This window comes from Panicum virgatum, chromosome 3K (genome assembly GCF_016808335.1).
Source record: "Panicum virgatum strain AP13 chromosome 3K, P.virgatum_v5, whole genome shotgun sequence".
Classification (NCBI taxonomy): domain Eukaryota; kingdom Viridiplantae; phylum Streptophyta; class Magnoliopsida; order Poales; family Poaceae; genus Panicum; species Panicum virgatum.
The window spans coordinates 22,342,081-22,367,965 of record NC_053138.1 but is presented as its reverse complement, the minus strand read 5'-3'; the positions used below and the strand labels follow the sequence as shown (position 1 = coordinate 22,367,965).

The 25,885-nt window shown below is 48.7% G+C and overlaps 2 protein-coding genes and 1 pseudogene across 2 annotated transcripts; 1 reads left to right on the top strand and 2 right to left on the bottom strand.

Annotated features, from left to right (window-relative positions):
- Nucleotides 1–3,356: 3,356 nt before the first annotated feature.
- LOC120698394 lies at nucleotides 3,357–5,700 on the top strand. The gene has a single exon (XM_039981971.1). It carries the CDS (start codon nucleotides 3,664–3,666, stop codon nucleotides 5,323–5,325), a length of 1,662 nt encoding a protein of 553 aa, XP_039837905.1. The 5' UTR covers nucleotides 3,357–3,663; the 3' UTR covers nucleotides 5,326–5,700.
- Nucleotides 5,701–8,225: 2,525 nt separating this feature from the next.
- LOC120698392 (sorting and assembly machinery component 50 homolog A-like) lies at nucleotides 8,226–12,375 on the bottom strand. The gene is made up of 4 exons (XM_039981968.1): nucleotides 11,783–12,375; nucleotides 9,393–9,875; nucleotides 8,725–9,237; nucleotides 8,226–8,608 (listed from the first exon to the last, which is right to left on the bottom strand). Exons 1-4 carry the CDS (start codon nucleotides 12,299–12,301, stop codon nucleotides 8,525–8,527), a joined length of 1,599 nt encoding a protein of 532 aa, XP_039837902.1. The 5' UTR covers nucleotides 12,302–12,375; the 3' UTR covers nucleotides 8,226–8,524.
- A 2,966-nt stretch (nucleotides 12,376–15,341) lies between these two features.
- LOC120698391 lies at nucleotides 15,342–20,123 on the bottom strand (annotated as a pseudogene).
- Between the last annotated feature and the right edge of the window lie 5,762 nt (nucleotides 20,124–25,885).

Below are 25,885 nucleotides of genomic sequence, written 5' to 3'. Positions count from 1 at the left end.
TTCACCAGTCCCAATGCGACGAATTAATCATTGGCACAACACATCTTTGCCACCAACGATCGCCCTCCAAATTCTAGATCGTGATGTACCAATCTGAGCTTCCAAGAAGTCGCCATCAGGGAAGTACACAGCTTTAAGGACCCGTGCACTCAATGACGACGGCTCTTGTAATATTCTCCAGGCTTGCCTCGCGAGTAAAGCCAAGTTGAACAGCTCAATGTCACGAAAACCAAGCCCGCCCATGTACTTCGATTTCGTCATGTCCTCCCGAGCTACCCAGCAGGTTCTTCTCTTTCCTTCCTTGCTACCCCACCAGAAACTTCGGAGGAGCCCGTCAATATGTTTACACAATCCCCTAGGCAGTCGAAAGCATGACATCGAATACGTTGGGATCGCCTGAGCCACAACCTTGATCAAGACCTCCTTACCCCCGGCTGAAAGTGCTTGTTCTAGCCAACCTTGCACCCGTTTGCAGACCCGGTCTTTGAGATATTTGAATGCTCCATTCGAAGATGTGCCAACATCAGTTGGCATGTCGAGATACTTTTCACTAAGAGCCTCGTTATGGACATCCAACAGACCCTTGATCTCCTCCCGTATGCTGCCACCAACACCTTTAGCAAAGTGAATTGATGATTTATCCATATTTACCTGCTGGCCAGAGGCACGACAGTAATTGTTCAATGCCTCCTTTATCGCCTCAGCACTCTCTCTATTTGCCTTGAAGAACAGCAGGCTGTCATCTGCGAAGAGTAAGTGGCTTACAACCGGAGCTGACGAGGCCACTTTAATTCCACTGAGAACTGATGACTGAATCCTAGAATTTAACAGGCACGAAAGGCCCTCTGCTGCTAACAAGAACAAATAGGGTGAGATTGGGTCACCTTACCGGATCCCCCTTGAAGGCATAAAACTCTCTTGCAGGTCACCATTGAACAAGATTGAAATTGAGACTGTAGAAACCAAACGCATGATCCTGTCCACCCAAAGCCGATGAAAACCTAGCTTGAGCATAATAGCTTTCAAGTAACTCCACTCCACACGATCATACGACTTCCTCATATCCAGCTTAAGAGCACAAAAATGATTGTCCCGAGCTCTCTTTTGTTTCATAAAGTGCATACACTCATAAGCTGTCATTACGTTGTCTGTAATCAGACGTCCTGGCACAAAGGCAGACTGTTCCTCAGATATAATCTCCGGCAAGATGAGTTTAAGTTTGTTGGCCATCACCTTCGACGCAATCTTGTAAATCACAATACACAGGCTTATAGGTCTAAACTGGCCAAGCTCCTCTGGACTGTCAACCTTCGGGATCAAAACGATGTATGTGTTGTTAATTATTACTGGGTCATCCTCTCCCCTTAGAACCCGAAGTACAACTTCTAAAATCTCACCACCGCACAGCTCCCAATTGCGTTGGAAGAAGTGTGCCGGTAGCCCATCCGGACCCGGCGTCTTGGTAGGAGACATCTGGAAAAGAGCTGTCTTTACTTCCTCCTTCTCAAAAGGCTTCATCAGCTACTCGTTCATGGCTGCTGTGACCTTGGCCGGCACTGTTGATAGCACACTTTCCATGTCATCTGTCCCTTCAAACGTATAGAGATCCTTATAGAAAGCCGACGCTAGAGCGCCCATCTCCACTTCATTTTCTGTGATCTCGCCGTCGGGCCTCCTGAGTTTCGTAATTTGATTTCTCCTCCTCCTCTGGCTTGCACGGAGATGGTAAACTGTGTGTTCTTGTCACCCTCAGCCAGCCACATAATTCGGGAACGTTGTTTCCACAAAATTTCCTCCCGATGATTTAATTCAACTATCCTCTCCTGTACCTTGATTTCTGCATGCGATGGGCCAACACGCATGGGGTCCGCACGTAGCTGCTCTAGTTCCTCGTACAGGTCTTCAATTCCCGTTTAACATTGCCAAAAGAATTGACGCTCCACTCACTGAGACTGCCATATACCGATGCCAGTTTTTCCTGCAGCTCCGTCACAGTACGGGCTTCCCCCGCATCGAGCCAAGTCCTCGCAAGCATGGGAAAGAATTGATCATGGGCTTCCCACATCATCTCGTACTTGAATATTTTCTTCTTCTTTCTCCCCTTACGACCTGAAACCTGCTGCCATCTTAGCATGATAGGATCATGGTTGGACGCTGCAGCAGTAAGATGGGTTACTCTCGCCATCAAAAATCTCGTACACCAGTCAGCTGTTGCCAGGGCACGATCAAGCCGAACCCGACAGTAGGAACCTCCCGCAACTTTCTTCTCAAAAGTCAAGTTGCGTCCTTCAAAGCCTAGGTCATAGAGACCATAGACATCCACCATCTCTCTAAAACCAGCAATCTGAGCGTGACTGCTCTCTTGAACTCCATCATGTTCGGATCTATGCAACACTTCATTGAAGTCACCCATGCAGACCCATGGTAGTGGCGATGAAGCTTTAATAAACTTCAACATATCCCATGTTTTGTGCCGTTCAGCAATTTGAGCTTCGCCATAAACACATGTAAATCTCCACGGCTCACCCCCGTTCTCAGAAATAATTGAATCAATGTGATACTAAGAAAACGGTAAAATTTCTACCTTAGTATTCTTGTTCCAGTACAAGCCAAGCCCTCCACTGCGACCTGAGCTGCTAACAGCGAAAACATTATCATAGCCTAAAGTACCTTTCAAACCTTCCACCCGTGCCTTATGTACTTGGGTTTCAACGACACATAGCACGGTAGGGGCAAACTTCTTCGCAATTTCGCGAAGCTCCTTCACTGTCGCCGCATTGCCCAAGCCACGACAGTTCCACGTAATGCAACTCATTGCACCCTGCGGTTCTCCTCCGCGAAGTCCGCCAGTTTCTTTTTCTTGTCATCGTCAACTTGCTTCTCCTGCTTCTTTCTGTCCCTTAGCGAGACTTCCTTCTTCCCCAGTAATTTCGACGATTCCGCCGCCATGGTTCCACCCATTCTCGGAAGCGCAACCCTAACTGTCACCAAGGTGTCAAGATCCTCTAGCGGCGATGAATTGCGGTCGGAGTCGGCAGACCCTAGTTTCCTAGGTCTTGCGGCGTTGTATGTTTCTAATTCTAGTACTCAGCTGATCTTTTACTATGAGCCAGTGGGCCATTTAGTTCTATATGTGGGCCATTTTAGGGGTAGAACACCAAACTAGATGGGCCAGATCCACGAAGCCTATAGAGTCTATTGAGCGTATAACGATGACCTCTCTATCTGTTACCTTTCCGTAAGCGGGCCGCATGACAGGCGGCCAGTGACTCGTCGTCGGACCAGCCTCCTTTCCCGCAACAACAGAACCTCGCGCACGGACCACGTGCTTCCCATTTCCCTTCCCCTTCCTCCCTCTGGTCTCTGCCCCTCCCCCCGCACCATTCCCAATTCCCCACCCCTCCTCGCCGCCGCCCCCACCGCAGCCACCAACTCCACCGCATCCGTAGCCATATTCACCGGCCGCGACTGCCGCGGTGACCGGTGCCCCCTATGCGCCCAGTTCCCACGGCGCGCCGTGGGCCTGCTCGCGCGTGCCCCGTCCCTGGGCGTGCGACGGTGGCGTGGAGATAGGAAAGGCGCGAGCTTTGGGAATTCTGACCTCGCCGGCGGGGGGCAAGAGGCGCGGGAGCGCGTGGCCGAGGTGGGCTCCTCGCCCGCCGGATGGCCGCCGATGACGCGGCGCGGAGCAGCAGACGGATGGATCTGAACCTCTACCTCGGCCTCCCCCGCGCGCCGCGCGCCCGCCGCCCCGATCTCGGCTCCGACCTCGCGCTCGGCACCCCGATGCTGTCTTCGTCGTCGCCCTCCTCCTCGGCCGCATCCGCGGACGCGCCGCCGCCGGAGGGCGAGCCGTTCCACCCGCCCTACTCGCCGTCCCGCGCCGACCTGGTGCGCCCGCCGACCCCGGCGCACGAGCCCTACGACCCGTTCGCGCCCGAGGCTATCCCGCCCTACATGCCTCCACCGCCCCTTCCGGTTCCAGGGGCGTTACCTGTGCTTGCCGATGAACTTGAGTTTGGTTTCTCCGACGCGCACCTGGGTCTGGTCGAGCGGTTAGCAGACCGACCGTCGTCGTCGACGGCATCCTCTTCCTTCCGCCCGGATCGTGCCGAGCGCTTCCGCCGCTTGATGTGCTTGACTGGGTCTCGCTACATCCGGCCAAGAAGATTCCGGTCAGACCTTCCACCTCTCAGCTCAGAGGCCCCTAGCCTGGAGAATGATGCTGCACCACAACAACCTGAACCGGAAGAGCCCGTGCATGATACTGTGGAGGAGAACAAGGTGGTTGCCGATGGCGCTGTTGTGGGAGTCTCAGAGGACGAGGGAGCCGAGCATGGTAAGAGTGCCGCAATGTTCGAGTGTAATATCTGCTTTGAAATGGCTGCTGAGCCAGTGGTTACCTCCTGCGGCCATCTTTTCTGCTGGCCATGTTTATATCAGTGGTTGCATGTCCACTACAGTCATAAGGAGTGCCCTGTCTGCAAAGGTGAGGTGACTGAAGGGAACATTACTCCTATCTATGGGAGAGGGAATTCAGGCTCGGATGTGGAGAAGAAGGTTTCGGAGGATGGAAATGCATCTGGCCCCAAGATTCCACCGAGGCCGCATGGGAATCGGCTAGAGAGCTTCCGGCAGCAATTCCACCATTTGCGACCCATATCTAGAAGGCTTGGTGAGGCACATGGTTTTTTGTCTACGTGGAGGCGCATTCTTGATCAGCATTTAATGAATAGCGTGAGTAGATTTGAAGGGCCTCCTGAAGCAGCTGCCCATGAAATTCCTCAGAATGCAAGCCGTTTTAGCCGAATGACTACTAGGTTGAGAGCAAGGAGGTTGCAAAGAGAAGCGGAAAACCTTACATCCATTATTTCATCTGCTCCAGGTAGTGTTGGGCTGCATGGAAACAATACATCCGATCTGCCAAGGCGCACTTTAAGTCCATTTCCTCCAGAAGGGATGGATTTATTGCGAGACTTAGACTTTTCTGACCTTGATGACTCGGAAAGGTTTGTGACTGCTTTCAGTGAACTTAGGCGAATTGCAAGGCCAAGCCATTATGGGGCATCAACCTCATCAAACCCACCAAATCCTGAACCTGCTGATGGAACTCATATTGTCACGGGACTGGCTGCAGATCAAGCTTCTAATTCAAGCACCATGGCTGTGATTCAGGAAGATGCGGCTTTTACTGAAAGCGCTGGGGAACCTAGTAATGCAGGGTCTTCAAGATCCCTGAGGAGGAGGAGAGGAAGTGATGCCTTAGGTTCTTTGGATGTAGATGGTGGGGACCTACATCAGAACAAGAGAAGACGCCTAAACTAAAGCTGAAGACAGCTGAATTGAAGCCTCCAGGTGGCAGCATTCTTCTCATATGCTTGATGTGCTGTTCTCAGTTTAGCCTTTTTTACCTCTTTGGTAGGTAATATCTACTCGGTATGAAGTTCTTCCTCTTCTACTAGTTTACTAGGTAGAGTGGAGCTGGTTGCCTTAGTTCCTTCCAACGATTTGTGCGATCATTCAAGGCATGCATACTGAGGAAACCTGACGGTTGTGATCAGATGAATTTTCCTTGATAGTAAATTGTATGTGCAGATCTGTACTTTCCTTGATAGTAAATTATATGTGCAAATCTGTACTCAATGAAATCAATCACTAGTTCAGAATAATGGATCCCCTAAAGCTTATTTGAGCGTTCAACTTGAGCTAATATTGGTCCAATGAATCATAGAGACTTTTGCCAGGTATTGCAGCCGCTCCATGCCTACCTTTACCAGCCAAATGAGGTACGCTGGTTGTATAAAGATCTTCTTTCGTGTTTATCTTATGTTGGGATATGGAAGCTAAATTATGTTTCTTGCTCCATGGAGCTATGATCAACGTCTGGTTTGTTGATTTACTATTTTACTTATTGCTCACTCTGTCGTCTTTAAATTTTGACTATGCACACTGTAGTGGCTTAGGGGTGTTTCAGATCATGCTGCTGCTGTTTAGTCTTCCATTGCTGTCAGTGCTGTGTTTATCTATTTCCGAGGGTCGTTGGTGCACATTACCCACTATTTTAGTTGAAACTTAAGACTCGTTATGCTGCTGGGTATAATATGTGAGTTGTTATTGTTATGCACTTCATGGCTGATGGCCTGAAATTGCACATTCTGTTTTACTCCCTCCATTCAGTTTTGATTGATATATTTTCATATCGCACAATGACCAATGGAACCAAGTGTGCTTATCAATCTAATAAATGCAACATAGGCTTTTTTGTTTGTCCTCCAATGTTTTAACTAGGAACTCCTTGTTACTAGTGCTATTTGTTGCCACAGCCCACGCCAATTACAAATATAGCTATCATTTTTTGAACATTTGAGTTTTTGAAATATAGCTATCAAAAGTGAATGGAGGTAGTACTGAATAGTCTGAGAAATATATGCAAGAAAAAAAATAAGTGTAGCATGGAGGCTCGTTTGATTGGTGAGTTCTGATTCAAATTTGTTGGGTTTATCTTAGATTTTAAATAAATCCCTAGAATTCCTAGGGCAACCCCCAGCTAAACACCCTTTGAATGTCTTTGGTGGTTCAATGTCCTTTGAGTGCTCCTTTTCCCTGTAAACCTTTTGATACAAATTCATTTTTCTATTGCCATATTCTATTTTGCCCGATGCGGCGATGCCATTCATTTTTTTTCGTCTGGGTTTGTCAGAGAGCGCATTTATCATGAATTTTGTGTGAGCTTTTGTTGGCCAATTGCAATATGCTATTTTATCGTTTGATTTGATAGGGGAGTTCGGATTCAACTTTGAATCTATCTTAGATGTGAAATAAATCCTGATAACTCTCAACACCCTTTGAATGTCTTCGGTGGTACAATGCCCGTTATGTGCTCCCTTACCTTCTCCTTGTAAACCTCTTGATATATTTTCATTTTGAGTACTCTTTCATTTTTCTACAGTCCTGTTCTATTTTAACCGATCCAATGCCATTCCAATTTTTCATTTGGGTTTGTCAATCAGAGTGTCTATCATATAAACCAATCGCTACTTTATCATGAATCTGTGCATGAGCTTTTGTTGGCCAACCAGAGTCTGCCTACTCCATTTTTTTGTTCTATGGGAGACTACAGACTAGCAGTCCGAGCCATAGGCCATATGATTATTGGTTGTGTTGTGATGACCGGCGTGAACTGAGCGTTCAGGCCACATGATCATCCGTCATCCTGCTCCATCTCACAAATGCTGTTTTAATCATACCATCACACTCGGTTCCACAGCTGACATGACACGGGCTCGCGTCACATGGTTCCCACCACCCGGCCACCCCCCACATGTCCAGTGTTTGCCCAGGCAGATCGTCCTCGACCTGTCACCGGCTCCTGCGCCGCTGCCGTGCCTTTGCCTCCACGCCGGGTCCTCAGTCCTGCTGCACGCGCCCGCTGTGGATCACGGTCGCCGCGGCCACCGGCCGGCGGCGGCAACGCTGGCTGTGGCTGGCAGCGCCACCGAACTGGCCGGTGGAGCCTGCGGGCTTGCTGCGCCGATTGGTGGCACTGGGCACAGCGGCGGCACGCAATTGCTCCGGCCGCTGTGACGTGTCGTTTTCGTGGGTGGTTTTCCCGTTGTTCGCTCGCTGGTGGCACTAGTGGAGTGGCAGGGTACTTTGATTGATCCGTTGAATGTGCCTGGGACATGGCTAGTTGTACTTGTGGGGATATGTGACGTCACGAGTGACGCGAAGCTGTGGTGTGCCGAATCTGCCGCATGAGCTCGAACCAGCCAGGCTTTGTGAAAAATGGTGCTAAATAAATCGGGATTATTTATCCTTTTCTGAAACGTGCAACAATACGCGCCAGATCCTCGAGACCTCGACACTCGGGTTCCTCTGCTTGTCTTCTTCTTCTACTCGGCACGACGGCGCCCAAATGCGCGGCTCGGTGGCAGCCTCGACGAGGACGCTGGCACCAGGGTGCTGAAGCCCCCAGCGGCCACCGGATAATTGTCGTCATGACTCATGAGCAATGCCCCTATTGCATCAAAGAGGTCGCGCATGTAACTTCTGTTCATCGCTCCGCACTCCAGTATACAAGATATTTGTATGAATGGACCGCAACCGTAAAGTTTCTGGTGCATGTCAACGATCTGTTTATCTGACCACTGTTGCCTGACGAATCACCACAAGCACACAAGGTCTCCAAGCGCTGTTTACCATTACAATGCGAGAGGATCACAAAATTGAACTGGTGTAAACATTCTTGGCCCAAAATTTTATTTTATCCACCACTGCAGTATCTGAGTTGTGAAGGGCAAATCCTTCGTGTCAGAATAGGGAAGTAACTTCACAGATACAAAAAAGAATGAGCAAATCTAGGCTCAAGCTCCTCACGCCAAACTACGAGCGTCAAAAGAAAAGCCGATGATATGCGACTACAATCGTTTTGCAATCGCTTCAGTAAGACAAGAACAATGGACAAACACAAGTCTACAGGGGAAAGAGAAGCTATTTCGGCTGCAAAACATTTCACGGCAGGTTTCTACATGGGTGACGAGAAGCTGAACTGGATTCCGGTCTTTCCACTGTCATGCTCAGCTTGCTTTAGAATGTAACAATAGTTCACCTGGATAAAGATGGAAAATATGATGTTAGTATCAAAGCAGTCAAGCAGATATATCCATACTAATATGGAAACCAAAACTTGAAAAGGGAAAAGGAAAAAAGGAAAAGGAAACATACCTCCACCCGGAATAGTTTAGTAGGCAAAATAATGCCAACACCAGCAGAGCTCCTGAATGTGCGCTGAAATTCAGAAACTGAGAAATTCTTGTACTCACCCTCCGACAACTTCGCAAGGTTCCCAGCAGTGAGAAACGCATGACCGTGGATTCCAGCGTCTCTGAATAACTTGAGAGGCAGATCAAAAGAAAGGTCAGCAAAGGCAGACACAGCCAGATCACCTCCCAAGTAATCCCTTCCTGGAGCGACAGCAGAGTCACTGTCTGATTCACTGGGTACAAGTCTCCGTGCTTCTGTGGGGCCAACTCCTCTTGTTCTAAAACCCAGCAGGGATGACAGCCCACTCAAGCTGCAAACTGGAGAAGAATGACCTCCAAGGAAAAACCTATCAGGCACAGGTGAAGACGAATTCATGAACCCCTGTCCAAGTGGTAAAATGACACCCGCTCCTACGCCAACATTTAGAGCAGCATTATAAAATCCCAAAGGCACAGCGCCACGGACATCAAACTCCTGAATCAAAGCAAACAATAAAATGTTTGTAAGACAGTGATGGTGACAAATGAGACGATTAGATGATAGTATACACTCGATGCAATTACTGCAGACATAGACTGTGAGAGCCTAGCAAAAACATAAAGTTAAGAAAAACAAGGACAAGGTATAACCTGCCGAAAAAATTTCAACCCCTTGTTATCCCATAGACCACCAACTTGAGAAGTTGACTGAAATGCGTATCCTTTTGTTGGCCTGAGAAGTGAATCCCTCTGATCGATCTTGTATGTGTACTTCAGTGCAGAAAGAAGGTTATGCCCTAACTGCCTCCTTATCGCCTTTGATGAAGCATGCGACGGATCAGTTAAGGCACACCATGTAAGGTTGTAAGACAAGTCATGGTTCATGGTTGAAATCAAACCAAATGAAAGGCCAAGTAGACGCTCCTTGTATGATGAAAACTTCAGCCAATCTTGTGATGACAAAGATGCCCGGGCCATCAATGGTGTTGGTACTGATTTAAACCTTGGTAGGTAGACTCCAACTCCAACCTCTGTAGTTTGGTCCCAACCATAGGAACCTGATGCATCCCAGATGTCACCATAGCCGAACAAATTCTTCAACTTAAGTGACCCTTCCAACGACCAAGATCTTGCCTACAACAGTAGCGAGTATTGGGTCATGCATCAATTGTGTAAACATCTTTAATTAGGTCACAGGATTTATTGGGATGCACTACACAGTTATCAAATGCGGTAATGCATTTTCTATGTTTTTCTTATTTTATTTAGTCCGCATCTCCTGCTCTTACGATGTTGACAATACAAGCTCAGTAGGCATTTCCACCAGTACAGTTACTGAAAAATATTGGAGAGAAAAAATAGTAAAAATACTTCCATTATACTAAGTTTTTTGTGTTAGGCACAGGATAATAGTTAACAACCTGGAAAAGATTAAGTAACCTCTCAAAAGAAAATAGTTAACAATATTCCAAAATACGAGGATAAATGGCTTATTCCTGACAAAAGAAATCCATCCCAATAGTCTATTTTCATTAAAGCCACTCAGCAATTATATCTTTCCTATGGCTTATGCGAAAATGTTTATAGAAAAATTTCAATACACATTGAAGCATGACATGATATAAACTTAAATACAGCTGACTAATTGGAGATTATTATCTTGGGAGCAAGAAGCATATGGTTGACAAGGAACAATATGATTTTCAATCTAGTACATGCCAATATGGAAGACCAGGAACAGATTTTTCATGATATAATTTTCCTTGTTTACCCAAAGAGCAATGCCAGCAGTCTCATTAGCAGCTCCTAGACAATTTTCTGTAAACGCGTTTCATTTTACTTCTCATTTCTTAGCACATATTTTTTAACATACAATCAATACAAGCAGTAGGATCCCATCCTAGTGTTTTCAATAAAACCAAAAAGGTGTATAGAGCATATTAAGGATGTGACAAAGGGGAAACAAATAAAACACAGTTATATATTCAAATAAACTGATATCCAACACCACCAATTCTATGCTGTACTCTGACAAAGTGACAAGTGAATTCACAGTTTGACTCGACAGAAAAATTTCCATCTCGATCAGACAATATCCTCTGTGCCAGTGTTTTTTGTACTGCCTTATGGGCTAACATGTTGGGATTGGGATGGCTTTAACCTCCAACTCTAACAAGCATCAGTCTGAAAGCTTATGCTCCCAACAAACAGATAAACATGCTTTACGTAATTCTATCAACTAACAACCATTTCTTATAATAACCTAAGCTCAACTATTAACATACAACTGCTGCTTGCTGTAGAACAATTTGGTGACCACACATGGTGACTACTTTTGTGCAGTACATTATTTATAGAGCTGAGTCCAAAAACCGGATGAAAGTAAATTAAAAAATGAACTTGGTACTGAAGAAAAGAAACCCCTCCAAAGTTTCCATTATTCCCTGTTCAGTGTCTGATATTCACATAAGGCATATACAGTGAATGAGTGAGCACAAGGAAAGAGGAAAAAAAGTTAACGGGACCTGGAGTATGTAAAAATCTGGTGTCAACAATACATTAAAAAAAAGTATCCTGCAAACCCTAAGCATGCCAGTGTATTTATGGGCGAAGCATGAAGTAATGGGCCTCCAACCTCCATTATCAAGAGATTGGTCAAAGTATTGGCCGCACCTGTTACGAAATTTATGTACTCAGTGACTTATTTATATACTCAAACAGGGTTGCCTTTTGGAGGCTTAAGACTTCAGCCCTCTCATGAGAAAACCAAATAACTGATCATAAGCAATGCTTGGAAGTCTGAACTTATTCATTACTGTGCTAAGGATGTGCTATCCTGAGAACCGTGTTCTTCAAGTTCATATAGTTACATAAAGACAGGATACCGAAAACTTTCCTTAGAATGGACGACTAGGAATGTAGGTGGATCCCCATCGGACCTCACTGTCTCGGTAACCATTACCTCATACCTCAAGCCACAGTTAATTTGACAATCCAATGCCGATTTCTATACAATCGAGCCAAGAAGAGAGAGAGCTTACCTCGGGCTTCGAGTAGACGCCGGCGTTACCGGTGAGGGGATTGGCGGCCTCGACGACCTCGATGACGACGTTGGTGGTGCCGGGCAGCTCGGGCGGCCCCGCGTCGAGCGTGATCTTGACGGCATCGAAGACGTCGAGCCTGTGCAGCCGCGAGGTGGCGACGCTGGAGGCGCGGAGCAGCTCCTGCACGGTGGGGACGGCGCGGAGCAGGTCGCCGACCTCCGCCTCGATGAGCTCGTCCCGCGTCTTGGTGTTGCCCTTGACGACCACGTCGTGGACGCGAATGGCCACGGGGTCGGACGAGAGCCGCTTGAACACGGACTGCACCCGCTCCCGCTCCGCCGCCGCGGCCGCGGGCCCGTCCAGCTCCTCCCCCTCCTCCTCATCGTCGTACTCCTCCTCCCCATCCTCTTCGTACTCCTCCGCGAACTCGGGCTCCACTTCGGCGGCGGGCACGTGGGGATCGGCGTCCCTAGGCTTAGGGTTTTGGTCGGCGGCGGGGTCGACGGCGGCTGCCATGGTTGGGGTTTGGGGGAAGCTGGGGGAGAGCGGCGCTTCTTCGTGTTTAGCAAGACGTGCGCCCCCGTGGCGGATGAGCCGAGTGAGCTGCCGTTAAAGGATGGGCCTTGGGCTTTAGCGGGCTGCATTGGCACTGAACGCGCCATTTCTAGAAAGATTGCGGCCCACTTATAAAACAGAAAAAGGAGAACATTTGTTTCTCGTTTCCCTTGCCACATTTCTGATTTCTGTGCCCAAATTCCATTACAAATAGAAGAAGGAAAAAACACTCTGAATTACCAGTCAGATCATGTTAGTAGTAGTCAGTACGTTGTTCCGAGAATTTGCACGTAGTACATGTTGTATTACAAGCTCTAGTCAATCCCATCAAGTCAGCACCGTAGAAATACCGGGAAACTCTGAATCACTCTCTCAGTAGAATGGTGGCCACGGAAAACAGTTCCCCGGCACTGTAGTAGGACAAACAGCGTACCTGTACCTGTACCGCCGATGTCCTTTGCTGGGTGCCTGGATCTGTTCGTCTAAACACCTGGAGTAACTGTGGTTCTGCATCCACACCATCGATCTTTTTTTTTAGAACCTGCCAAATCATTTAAGAAGAAGAAGCAGAGTTTAACAATTATTTAAGTCGATGTTACATAAAACAAGGAGCACTCATACTCAGCAGTGAACAAAACACACCATCGATCTTCAGCAAGGGCAAATTCTCTTTTACAATTGTAGCTCAGCTCAGAAGTTAGAGCAATCGAAATTATACTCTCTCCAGTCAATATCTTAGGCCCCTTTAGCACAGCTTCTTAAATAGTTTCATGAAAAGCTTCACTTAAGCTATGCCAAACGGGTATTTTTGACCGGCTTCAGCTGTGAAGTCATCCATAAAACCCATTTCGGTTTCCACTAGCAGGACCGAGTCACAAAACTTGACTTCTACTGGCTTCACTTTCACCTCGTTGTTTTTCAAAACGGCTTCATCTTCACCCGAGAAGCCGCAGTCGGAGCTATTCTAGGAGAAGCCAGTGTCGTGCCAAATAGGGCCTTATATTTTGATCACAATTTTTTTCAAGAATACATGAACATGATTTTTTTGGTTTCTAGACCAAATATTTGTAAACTATTTTTGAGATTTTTGAATGGGACCTGCTCAACAAGCCACGGAGCCAGGAGGAGAGGAGATGGAGGTCAGGAGGTTTACAATAGCACTAGTACTACACTAGCTAATCAGCTACGCGCGCCAGCTCCCTTTCGGTAACCTGCTCAACAAGCTACGGAGCCAGGAGGTGGTGGAGGTCAGGAGGTGCACGCTAGCAAATCAGCTACGCGCGCCAGCACCCTTTCGGCAACCTCCATTGAGGCCTATAAACATCTTCACGGGAAGTAGGGAGCTCAAATGCTCAATCCATGGAGGCCCAACCAACCAACGCCCAACCACCGTCGTCTGATCGTCTCTAGCCTTTGCGCGGTTCGCTCCAGCAGTGCCCGCGCCCGCGCGCGCGTCGATCTCCAACCACCAGACCACGCGGAGCCTGCCTTTTATACGCCTCTCTCCTTGGTGGCGCGCATGCATTGCTGCCGTAACAGTTGCTGCTGCTGACGGGGAGCAGCCGGCGCCATGGACGTCGCTGTGACGGGTGGCTCCGACCACCAGAGGCGGCGGAAAGGCAGCAGCGGGCACGTCGTCGCGCATCTTCTAGAGTCGCCGCTCCCGACGCCGCGCCGCTCATGCTGCGGGCGTTCCGCCGCCGACGTGCCGTCCGCCGCGCGCCACGGCCGCGGCGACGCGTCCCCGCGGCGCGGGCACGTGCCGTTCAAGTGGGAGAGCTCGCCGGGCGTGCCCAAGGGCGCGGGCGGAGGCAAGGATCGGGAGGTGCCGCCGCCACTGCCGCCGAAACCGCCGCCGGGGCGGAGCGGCGGCCCGTGCCGCGCGCGCGCGGGGGCCTACCACCACAGCAACAGCACTGGCTCGAGCAGCGACCGTGACGACGACACGTTCTCCGACGCGCTGGACAGGATCTCGTCCTCCGACCGCCTCGCCGCGCTCTCGGCGCGGCTGAGCGCCATCGACGGCGGCGTGTTCGGGTCGCGCCGGTCGCCGAGCTTCATCATGGACCGCTTCCTCCCGGCCGCCAACGCCATCGCCACCACGTCCGCGGACAAGCACCCGAGGCGATCGCCCCCGCGCCGCTCCAAGTCCAAGCACGCCAAGGACGCCGCCGCCGAGGCCGCGGCAAGCGCCAGGCACGTCGCGCACTTACGGTGCCGCGCTCTCGCCCGCGAGCATTCTAAACACTCCCCGCCACGCCAGGGCATGGACGCGGCGGCGACACGGGCGCCGCTCCCGCCGCGCGTCGACGAGGACGCGGCGGAAGGAGACCACCAGATGACCCCGAGAGCGTGCGGGCTCATTTTCTTCGTCCCCTGGAGCGCCAAGCCGGTGCTCCTCGGTTTCCAGAAGAGCCCGGCGCGTCCTCGGACGCCGCGCGCCTCCGTCGCCTCCGTCACCGTGTCCTCTCCTCCTCGCCGGAGCATCACGCTCGGCGATGTCCTAGAGAGGGAGCGCAAACTACGGGATGGCGGCCTGGCGCACTGGCACGACGAGAAGAGCGGCAGTGGCAATGAGTGGTCGAATCCCGGATGGGGCATGGCGCTTCTTAGCACGAGCAAGAGGTACTGCGCCGACGCAAGGAAGGCTCTGAGCAGGCTCACTCGCTCTGGGACGGACGACGGCGACAGCCCAAGGATCCGCAGGGGCCGGAGGCCGGGCAGCAAGCCAGCCGCCTCTATGCTGCGCTCGACGTCGGTCAAGATGCCGCCGCTGTCGCCACCGTCCGAGTCGTGGCTCACCAGCGCGCGTAGAAGCAATGCGGGGAGTAACAAAAGCTGAGAGCCAAATTGCACATATATAGGGATGCTTGCGTTCATGTTTCTACATGTCCCGTGCCTTCAATAATCGAGCAGCGAGGAACACTTTTCCACATAAATCGATTTCAAAACTGTCGAAACAAATCTTTTCCAGTTGGAATGCTGAGAACATACACATGGGTTCACTTTACTCATATTTGATTGATACCAGAAATGTCATATATCCTTGTACTTTACAGGCGCTCTGAATTTTATTTGATTTTCACAGAGCAAAGAATGAAAGAATGCTTGGTAATAAAATCAAAAAAGAATGGTGTAACCAGGCATATCTGTACAACTGAATGCCCTGCCTAAAAGCACTAAACTGTACAATCTTCTACATTTCTCCTAGCAAACAGTCAGAATTGCAGAGTTGCTGCAAGACAGCACAATTGACTCTCTCTATGCTGTAATGATTTCAAGTTCAGCCCACCACAGAGCACTTTTCCTCGGAATCACCTCATTTTGTGTGATCCCGGTGATTCCTTGCATCCTCTTGGTAAGCTCTGCCATTGTCGGCCTTTGACTTCGGTCCTCACTTATGCATAAACGAATCAGCTCTGAGAATGCTCTAACATGCTCCTCCGGGACTGAATTTAGTGTTGGGTCGACCATACCCATCACGGGGCTAGCACCATTAAGATATCTGCGTGCCCATAGAGCTAGGAGGCCGTCGTCGTCAGAATATGGACGCCTTCTAGAGATTGTCTCAAGCAGTAGCAGAGCGAACTTATACACTGTGCTGTACTCATCAGGAGCATCATTTTCATCTTCATCTTCTTTCTTGTCAATGCCAAAGCTGATGTCTGAAACCTTGGTGGCATCATCTTCAGTCAAGTATATGCATGAACTGTTTAGATTCCTTAGGGCTACAGGAGCATTCTGCTGGTGCCTGTAGCCCAGACAGTATACTACTCCCATAGCTATCCGTAGGCGTGACTGCCAATCCAAGTGCTCGGCTTCTTTGACTGAAAATAACAATGTTTTGATGGTGGTCAGCAAAAATAATAATATGAATATCATCAGCAACTGCTAATATCATGAGCCCTGGTGTGAAGACTATTAATCACAGATAACAATTGTTTTGCAGCCTCCCAGCACCCCACAACATACCCCTTGTAAAACATAAAGGTAGCTCACAAGCCACAATTAAACTCACCATGCAAGCGCTCAAACAGTGATCCATTTGAAACATACTCGAACACCATCATCCGGGTAAATGGTTTTTCATCTTCACAGTAACCCACGAGGTTCATAAGATTCTTATGGTTTACCTTTGATAAGGCTTCAACCTATAATTGTAAAGCATAACCATGCTTAAAACCCAAATCTTAACAGTTTGGAAAAGGAATGGGACAGAAACAACCAACTAAATACCTTATCCATGTAATGTGTTTCAGCTATAGTGGACAACCTCCTGCACAAGCCACTGTAGTAGACACCACAGCTATTTCCGCTCCACATGGGAGAGTTCCTTTATATAGTGTAAATCCAGGAAGTGTGCCAATTATGTTGCTAAAACCTTCACATGCTGCTTCAAGTTCAGACCGTCTGAATAAAGTTATCCCTGCATAAACAGGGGTTAGAACTTGACACTAGGTTCTGTTTTTTTTTTTTTTTGAGCAACGGCACTAGGTTCTGTTTGTGTAATGAAGTAAGCAATGCAGTGTTCACCCTGAGCATATGCAAGCTACAGAAATGCAAAGCAGAACAGCAAAGTGAGCATTGAACAAAAATGCATGTCAAAACATTAGCACATCAACCAACCTTCCATGGCAGTGGTCTGTAATTGCCTGCTTGTAGTGAGCGCAAACAAGGGTACAACAGTGTTAGTCTTCCTGCGGCAGTAGTAAAAGAACTAGAAGCATACAGCTGACAAGGCTACCACCAAAAAACCAACTGCTGCTCCAACCGATGCATGTATTATTGAAGAATGGTTGTTCTTGTTCTCTTGCCTTGGGGTATGCTCTATGGGAGGTGATGCAGGAGAGGGTGAAATGGGTTCAGGAGATGGTGCCGGTGGATAATCTAGCAGTGGAGAAAATCTTCCTCGATGCTCTGGAATATGAATAGTTTCAGAATCTTTTTGTTTGCTCACTAACAGCCTTTGGATTCTGATTGTAGCAAACCTTGCGGTAGGTACCCTATTTAACCAATTTATGTCTTGACTTTCAGATATCCTAGCAAGCTTATGTAATCGAACTGGTAAACCCCCAGAAAATCTGTTGCCTTTAAGAAATCTGCACCTCAAATAATGAAATCAAAGTCAGGTAGTGAAGTTAATCCGAGAGAAACACTTGTTGCATGAAGTTCTCACTCACAGAAATTCTAGGGATACAATGTTTTGCAACTCTGATGGAATTGGTCCTCTGAAATTATTATATCCCAGATCCAGCATCTTGATATCCTGTAGATCTCCTATTTCTATAGGTATAATTCCATAGAATGAGTTGTTGCGCAGAATGCTGTATGGGAAAACAAAACAAAATCAGTATACCAAGCAGTTGGAGCAAACCTTCCATACAGGAAAATTCAACACTGCAGATCCAAATCTGTAGAGATAAGATGTTTTTGGTTCAACAGGCATACACTTCACAGATGGATTTCTAATGACAGGAAGAAGTTCTTTCAAGTTTGAAACTTCTAAATCAGAGGCTAAAATAACCAAGGCTTTTTGTTAAAAAAAAAGTCCATCCAAGAAAGGTTTCATAGCTGAATATTTGTACGATGACACCTTTTCTTTCTTTTTTGTAATCCATTTTAAAGTATTCATTTGTTTAAGTTTTAAGCTCTTTTAAGTTCATTACAGTAAACACATCAAAGAAGAAACATCCGTGCAGTATCTAACTAGATACCCGGAAAGAAAAACCAAATACTAGATGACATTCTGAATTGACAGCTGAAAAGGTCTATGCTCCTGAGCCCATCAAAATTCAGAATTAAGAAATCATGCTGATTAAAAGTTTGATTCAATGTGTAAAATGTGTATCAACAAAGCAAAGTACGTCTGAAGGAAGTACAGAATGTGCTCACAGTGATTTCATATGGATAAGCTTTCCCATCTCTGGAGGTAAAACACCCTTTAGACCAAGATTTGCTAAGTTCCTGCATAATTGCATACTCAAATTTAGGGGACCACATCAAAATGGACATGATTGATTAGAAACAGCCACAGAGTAATCCCTAATGAACAAAATCTACCCCCCATCAATTCTCAAATCACATGCTTCCGCGTCAATTCTCGAAACTGAAACATAAAACAAACATTGCTAGAGAACACGAATGCATAGCTGAATCGCACATAATATTAGAGGAGAATGACCAAGCATGTGGCACCCAAAATAATACCTAATCAGTAAAAATAAAATGATGCAGATACGATACTATACTCCCTGCAAGCCAGAAAATGGTCATCAAAACTTCACCATAGAAAGCTCGACGTCTGAATTTGTGAAGGATCCTCCTTATCAGAATGACCAATAAATTGCCCATCCAAAAACAGATCGGCACTATTGACAATTTTCATTATTCCCTCTATGCAAAGATAACCTAATTTAATACTTCTAAGTTCTAATGGACATAAATACAGGAAAAAAGAAGATGTTAAAGATCTTGCATTCAACCTAAACAGGTGAGGTGAAGTTTACCCTTGTCCCATCACTTGGACTAGTTCTAATTTATGTAATGGACTGACACCTCCAATCTACTAAGCTATGATTCCTAACATCACAGGTTAAATTAGATAGTTCAATAATATCATGCACAAATATTTTTTTCTGTATACTTGTCTTTTGCTGTGCAAAAGAGGACAACTTACAAGGTCATGACTCGTCCATCATCGGAGCACTCCACACCGAACCAAGAGCAAGGGCCCATACTCCCTTCATCCCAATTCTTGAGAGCACCGTACGGGTCCGAATCGACCGCCTCCTTAAACTTCAACAGAGCAGCACCTGCAATTCATTCAGCAAAGAACCCCCAAATGAGAGTTAGGGCAGCCACAATGTGCTCAAAAAGTAGTCATTATGCATTAAATGTTCCCTTGAGAACCGGCTATATACATTGTCCAAGTAGTCATTATAGCATTCCTTGATAAAGTGGTCCTTATGCATATGAACCGGCCACAAGGAGTAAAATAGATTACTTTTTGAAGTTCACTGCTACAAATGAATATAAAAGTACAACGGTTGGTTGATCAGAAGTCTTTCACGGCACAGGAGGTTGACAACGAGAATTATTTTTTTCTCTATGGGGCCCGCATTAATTCCCACCCGGTCCTTTATCATTGTGACGGTGGACATTTCACTATGGACAGCTGTTGTGGGACCCACGCTTAAGGACTGCATGATCCTTTGACATTGCTGTTGCCCTTATAAAACAAAGGTTGGGCAAGACAAAAGACCCACCCAAGCAAGAGATCCAAACCACTCAGTACCTTCATGATTGAGAGATGCGCACAGCTGAAACCCCATCAAGAACCAGAACAAGAAACACGCCTCCAGGACTCTCCTCCGGAAAGTCCCCATGCCTGAGAGCAACTTCGCAAGAACACAACCCTAAAGAAGCACAAAAAACTCGCTGGTTTTCCTCGAAAGGACGAGTTGGTCCTCCAAGAATCGGCGCCGAAGATCCTATCCTTCCTCCAGCCTTGAGATGGATTCAACAAGAACAAGCCGCGTAGTCTGGGTCGGCGGTCCGAAAGGGAGAAGCGGATTGACGAAGAAGCCAGTCGGACAGACTAAAAAATTTCAGAATAGCCGCCAAGAACGAGTCTAAGCGGGGAGGTGCCCAATCCGCTCCCAAGAGGAGGAGGACCCTATCCTGATGGATCGGAAGACAAGAATGCTGCCGGTGCTTTTCATTAGCGGAAAATTGCGACCAGAACTCCGGGGGAAGTGTGAAATGCAGGTGGAACGCGGACGCGGATTGAGATCCTCTGCAGTCGACTGCAGTGACCGACGCGTGGGCCCGACGAGCGGCTGGGCCCACGTGCAGTGACGATGTCACTCTGCAGTCGACTGCAGAGGAGTTGGGAGTCCGACGTCACGTGGTCGAGTGGAAGCGCACGCGAAAGTGAACGGAAACGTTGTAGTCGATGGCGGGGAAGAAGAGGCGGCTTCAGTTGATAAGTTCCTTTCCCTCCAAAGAATCATGGGTTAATTGGATCTATGCCATTATAATTTTATTGTTTTTGAAGCGTGTCATTACTTCTCGAGAAACTATGCTAGTGCCATTACAATTCGCCTGCCATTGAAAATACGCCATTGTGTACGTCTAACACCATGTTGGTCCCAGTTGCAGGCGTACCCATACGCCCCGCCCCCTCCATATTTTCGTATGGACAAAAATGCCCCTGCTACTCACATCTCTCTCCACTCACTGACATGTGCCCCCCACATGTCATCCCGTTTCTTCTCCTCTCCTTGTTTGCCCCAGCCACATCCGGCGGTCCCCCATGGGCTCCTGCTCGCACCATCAGTCCATCACACGTCGGTCCGCTACTGCGCTCCACCTGCTCGCCTGCTGTCGCGCCCCCTCGACGGCGCGCTGAAACTCCACGGCAAGCCAGCTCTGTGAGCGCAGCCACTCACCCATGTCGCCACTCCCCAGCCTCCACTATGATTGGAGCCGATTGGAGTCTCCCCTGTCGTCCGCTGCCACTAATCAGCTGCCGCCGGCCGGATTAGATCTCGACGCTCTGAGCCTCCTCCTCTGCGGTACTGCTTGGGCTCAGCTGCCGCCGCCTGCCATCTGCTCCCCTCTGCCCGCGGCTTGCCCCTCTGCCCCTCGGTCTGTCCTACGCTCATCAGCGTGCGGCGGCGAGGCCTGCTATGGCCGGGTGAGCCACGGCTCCAACCGAGGGGTTGCAGTGGCGACGGTTGGGCGAGCGGGTTAGGGGACTGCCGCTGCTGGAGGCCGAGGTGCTGGAGGCTGCGGCCGAGCTCGCCGCGGTGTGCGCTACCATGAAGGACGGCGACGGCTTCGGGATTCTTCAGGACGACGGCGGCCACTGCTTCTTGCATAGAGGTGGCGGCGAGAACAGGCGGAGCTCGCAGCCGGAGCTCGGAACCGGTGAGCAGGAGGAGCACGCGGTGGCGAGCTGGGCGGGTACAGCGGCAGCGAGCAGGGGAGCATGGTACCGGGCGAGCAGGAGGAGCGCACACGGCGGCGAGAAGGGTGGGCGCAGCGGCGCGGCGAGCAGGGGGGCCTGGCGACAGGCGAGCAAGAGGAGCGCGGCTCCAGGAGGAGCGCGCACGACCGTGAGCCGGGTGGCCGCGGCGGCGGCGAGCAGGGGGACCGGCAGCTAGCGAGCAGAAGGAGCGCGGCGGCGGACCGGCGTGCGAACAGGAGGAGCCCGTGGGGGGACCGCCGTGGCTGGGGCAAACGAGAAGAGAAGAAGGAAGGGGATAACATGTGGGGGCCACATGTCAGCGAGTGGAGATAGATGATATTAGCAGGGGCATTTTAGTCCATACGAAAATACGGAGGGAGCAGGGGCGTATGGGTACGCCTGCAACTGGGCCCAACATGGTGTTAGACGTACATAATGGTGTATTTCCAACGGCAGGTGAATTGTAGTAGCACTGGCATAGTTTCTCGAGAAGTAATGGCGCGCTTCAAAAATGGTAAAGTTATAATGGCACAGATCCAATTAACCCAAGAATTCAAAGCCATATGCAATATGAAATTGTAGCGATTCTTCTGCTGGCCAAGTCCAGAATATAAATTCACGTCCAGAATAGAATAGCTAGCTCTTCCCAATTGGGACTTTGGTCAATGGCTTCTGCCTTGTTGGAATGCGGACCGAGAGATGTTGCACACGGGGTAGATGTATTTCCTGGGAAATGTGTGTGAATTTGCAGGTAGTTTTAGCTTTTTTTCTGAACAAGAAGAGATTTTCTAAAAAAGTTGGGTGTTCTTCAAGTATACTATCTTGCTCAAACCACAGCATGAGTCGCAACTCAGATAAGTAATTTTCTTCAATGCTGCCAAAGTAATTAAATTTTTAACATCAACTCATTTTAAATATTGATTTTTTAATAAGAAAACGAAGAGGCCTGGATTCCTCCTGTTTTAAGCGGCCAACATCAAGACGCCCACCACTAACTTGAACGCGTGAAGAACTGGCAATGTCGTCCGGTGCCTAAAAACTGCCAAGGGACGAAATGCTAACGTATCTCCAGGGCTTCCAATTGATTGGCAGAAGTATTTTTTTATAGATAAAAAATTAAGAGTGTGAGCAATCCGTGTAAATGCAACCACCAAACATTTGGGCCGCCAGTTCAAAAAAAAAACATTTGGGCCGCCAGGAATCACCAAGCAACACGCCACGCCAACGCCAACGCCAACGCCAACGCCACGCCAACGCCGATTCCTGAGCCGGCGCTGACTATGTTGCCGTGCCGAATCCGAGACGGATCTTGTCCTGCTGGAAGGGCCCGCGGTTGCCAAGACCCGTCGGGATCATCCATGGATGGACGCGGTGGCTCTGCTGCACTGCATGCGCACGTCCCTCCTCGACGTCCTGGACGGCGGGACGCCTCGCCGCGTCCCGGCAGCCACGGCGTCTCTGCATGCAAGGCGTGGCGCGTCAACGTCGTCGACGCCTTCCGTCTGCTGCGTGCCTGCGTCATCATCAATCATCAGTGACTACGGACTACGAGGTGTATCCAGGCTCCTCTCATCTAGTCTCCTCAGCCGTGGCAGTGGTAGAGATGAGACGGGGATGGCAAGGAAAGCCATGGCTTTCATCAGGTCTCCTCGTCCGATGAACTCGATCAACGTAATCAGGCAGAGGCATTCAGGCAGCGTCCCTTGGCGGGTAACATCTCTCGTCTGGTTGTGCTCCGTCGATCTGCCCACCGCCGGTCTCTGAATCATGTGAAACTGAATCTGCAGACCTGGCGCCGGCTGTTCTCGAGTCGGACCGCTGCTGGGCCGAGGTCGACGACCGCCTGCGTGAAGACCGACTCACCGAGAGCCGAGAGGTGCCGGAGCAGCTCCAGCAGTATGGTGAAAAAAGTGTAGTAAGCCCGAGCAAGATTGATCAGACACATCAAGATTCAGACGCAGCGCTAGCAAATGCTGTTTAGTGGGTTTTCAGCCGAACAAAAATGATTTCGTAATCTGAAGGCACAGGGAGTCAACCGGCCACTTTTCAGACGGCCGATTGGGGAAATCCGCCGCGTATCGTGCAGCGACCAGCGATCCCACGACACAAACAATGCTCGCCGCACTTTCTTTTGCCAAGAAATACGCCTTCTCTCTGATCTGGCCGGTGACAACGATGGCAAGCCCTGTGAGGTGAGGCCGAGCGCGAAGGGCAGTGATGTGGGGAGAGTTACCGGCCGGAGAGGCGTAGACAGATTGCTCGTGCTCTGGGGTGTAACACTTCAGGTATTAATCATTTGTAATTAAGAATTAATTTTGGCCATTAGCTCTAACTTCCGCGACAATTCACCAAATTAAGTTGTTCTGTCAATCTAAGCCAGACCGGTCGGGACGACCGGTCTGACCGGTTGAACATATTTTGTGAGTTTTGGGTCCACATCATTTAAACCACTCTTCTCTCTCCCAACAACTCATTTATCATCACCAACTCTCTCCCTCACTCTCCCCGAGCTCATCCCGTCCTAAGCCCTAAACTCCCCCAAATCCTCCCTTTCCTTTGATTCCTAAGGCCAAGGAAGGATCAAACCGGCGTGGGGGAGCTTCCTCTTCGTGATTCCCTCCCTGGGTAGTTGAGCATTCAAGTTCTTCGCGGGGGAAAAGGTCATCCAAGGTATTTCCTTTTCTAGATGATCTTAGGTGATTCCCTCTGGTCAAACATCTCCAATGGCACCCTGGAACTAGTTCCTAGAAGGATATTGGAATTAGTGGGCGATTTTCGCCGTGCCAAAAATCCTGGTTTTGGTCTGGGTAGGACCGATCTGACCGGTGTCGTGGTTAAGTTAAATAGGACCGGTCTTACCGGTATGGGGTACCGATCTGACCGGTAGGGCAGTGGCTGAGAGGGTTAAATAGATGGTTGTTGGTGTAATTAGTTAGAAATTAATTCGGATATAGGTTACTTGTAATTTTTATAAATCATACATGCATTCTCATGTCATATGCATATGCACACGTGTAGCAGCCGCCGCGGAGGAGGTGGTATACGAGGTGGTTGCGGAGCCACAGGAGTCGCAGGGGCAAGCCCCGCAGCAGGAGGTTCGTGAGGAGGCGGCCCCAGGCCCAGCCGACCCTAGTGCCGAGCAGCAGACTCAAAGCAAGCCCCGGTGCACATCTTATTATTTGAAATTATGACACCTATATACGTATTTATTACTTGTGCATTAGGTTTAGAAATTATTTGGAACCCTAGTTGCATGATCCCTAGGATTCCCTGAGTTATACTAGAATGTATAGGACGATAGAAGTGTTATGCTTAATGGTTTCCGGTAGAAGACGAGTGACCTCTTGCATTCGCGAGATAAAGGATGTTTAGAAGTCGAGTAATTTCCGGTTACTCGCGAGATATGAGATATAATTATATTGCAGTACATGAGATGTCGAATTTGATATGGAATAAATGGAGAATTGAGACCGGACGGGAAATGATGAGGATACATAGGATTGGCAGCAAGACAGGGTTGCTGGGTGTCTTAGTCCCGTCTGTGTCGATTAAGGACCGGTCGTTGTCGGCAGTGCTGATCGGGGATTAATTGTACTAACCGCATGTCGGCAGTAGGAGGTAGTCGAAACCGGTAAGTCTAGCACTGCCTCGTTTCGAAAGTACAGAACTACATCGCCACCCCCTTTGGGCGAGTCGAGTAGTCGCGGAGAAACGGGATGCTTATGTTTACTTTTGGTGGTCTCACGTTGAGCTCGGCTGACTATATGAAGGTGGGGTGGTTCTGTAGTTCGAGGCGGGGAGGGGAAGGGTTGGTGCCTGTGGTCCGACGGGGCATACGCGTGCCGTGTTGGTTAGGTCTACCTTGCAAGGTTAAATCGAATCGATTCGCCGTATCTCGCGGATATGAGGGCCTTGATCTCTTTGCTGCATCGTAGCAAAATGTTAGAATGTGAGCTATCTGTATATAGTGTTGAACATATTGAATTATTTTGATTGTACCACCATGTTTGTTATAGTTGGTTCGTGAAAATATTAGATTAGAGTCAATTTATATATAGAATTTGGAGCTAAAATAATGAAAGTAAGGAATTATTTTAGTCGCTTTTTCTGCAAAATAACCACCAGCCAAACGCCTTGCATGTCTAGGTATGTGGGCTAAGTTATATCCACTGGTCGGGTAAGTCTTGCTGAGTATTAGTTGCTCAGAGTTTGTTGTTATCCAATTTATTCCAGGACACTTGTGGCGGAACCGCCCAATTTATCCCGGCTTAAGAGCGCCCGATCACCCTTTTACAAGGATAATCCAGCCAACGCTCTTAAGACGGAACAAATCCGATAGTCTGTCGGGTTTCACCCGATTCTACCACCAACAACCATATCTCAGATATACGTACATGATTGTTTGTATGGGAGCATCAGATATTACACACAGACATCGAATGTAGATCAGAAAAACAAGATGAGATTTATTACACAATAAGCACCAACCTTAATGCAGACCAGTTCTATAGAGTTTCAAACGTACATCCTGCGGTCATAGGGTTTGATTGTTAAACTGGCCTTATCATAACAAG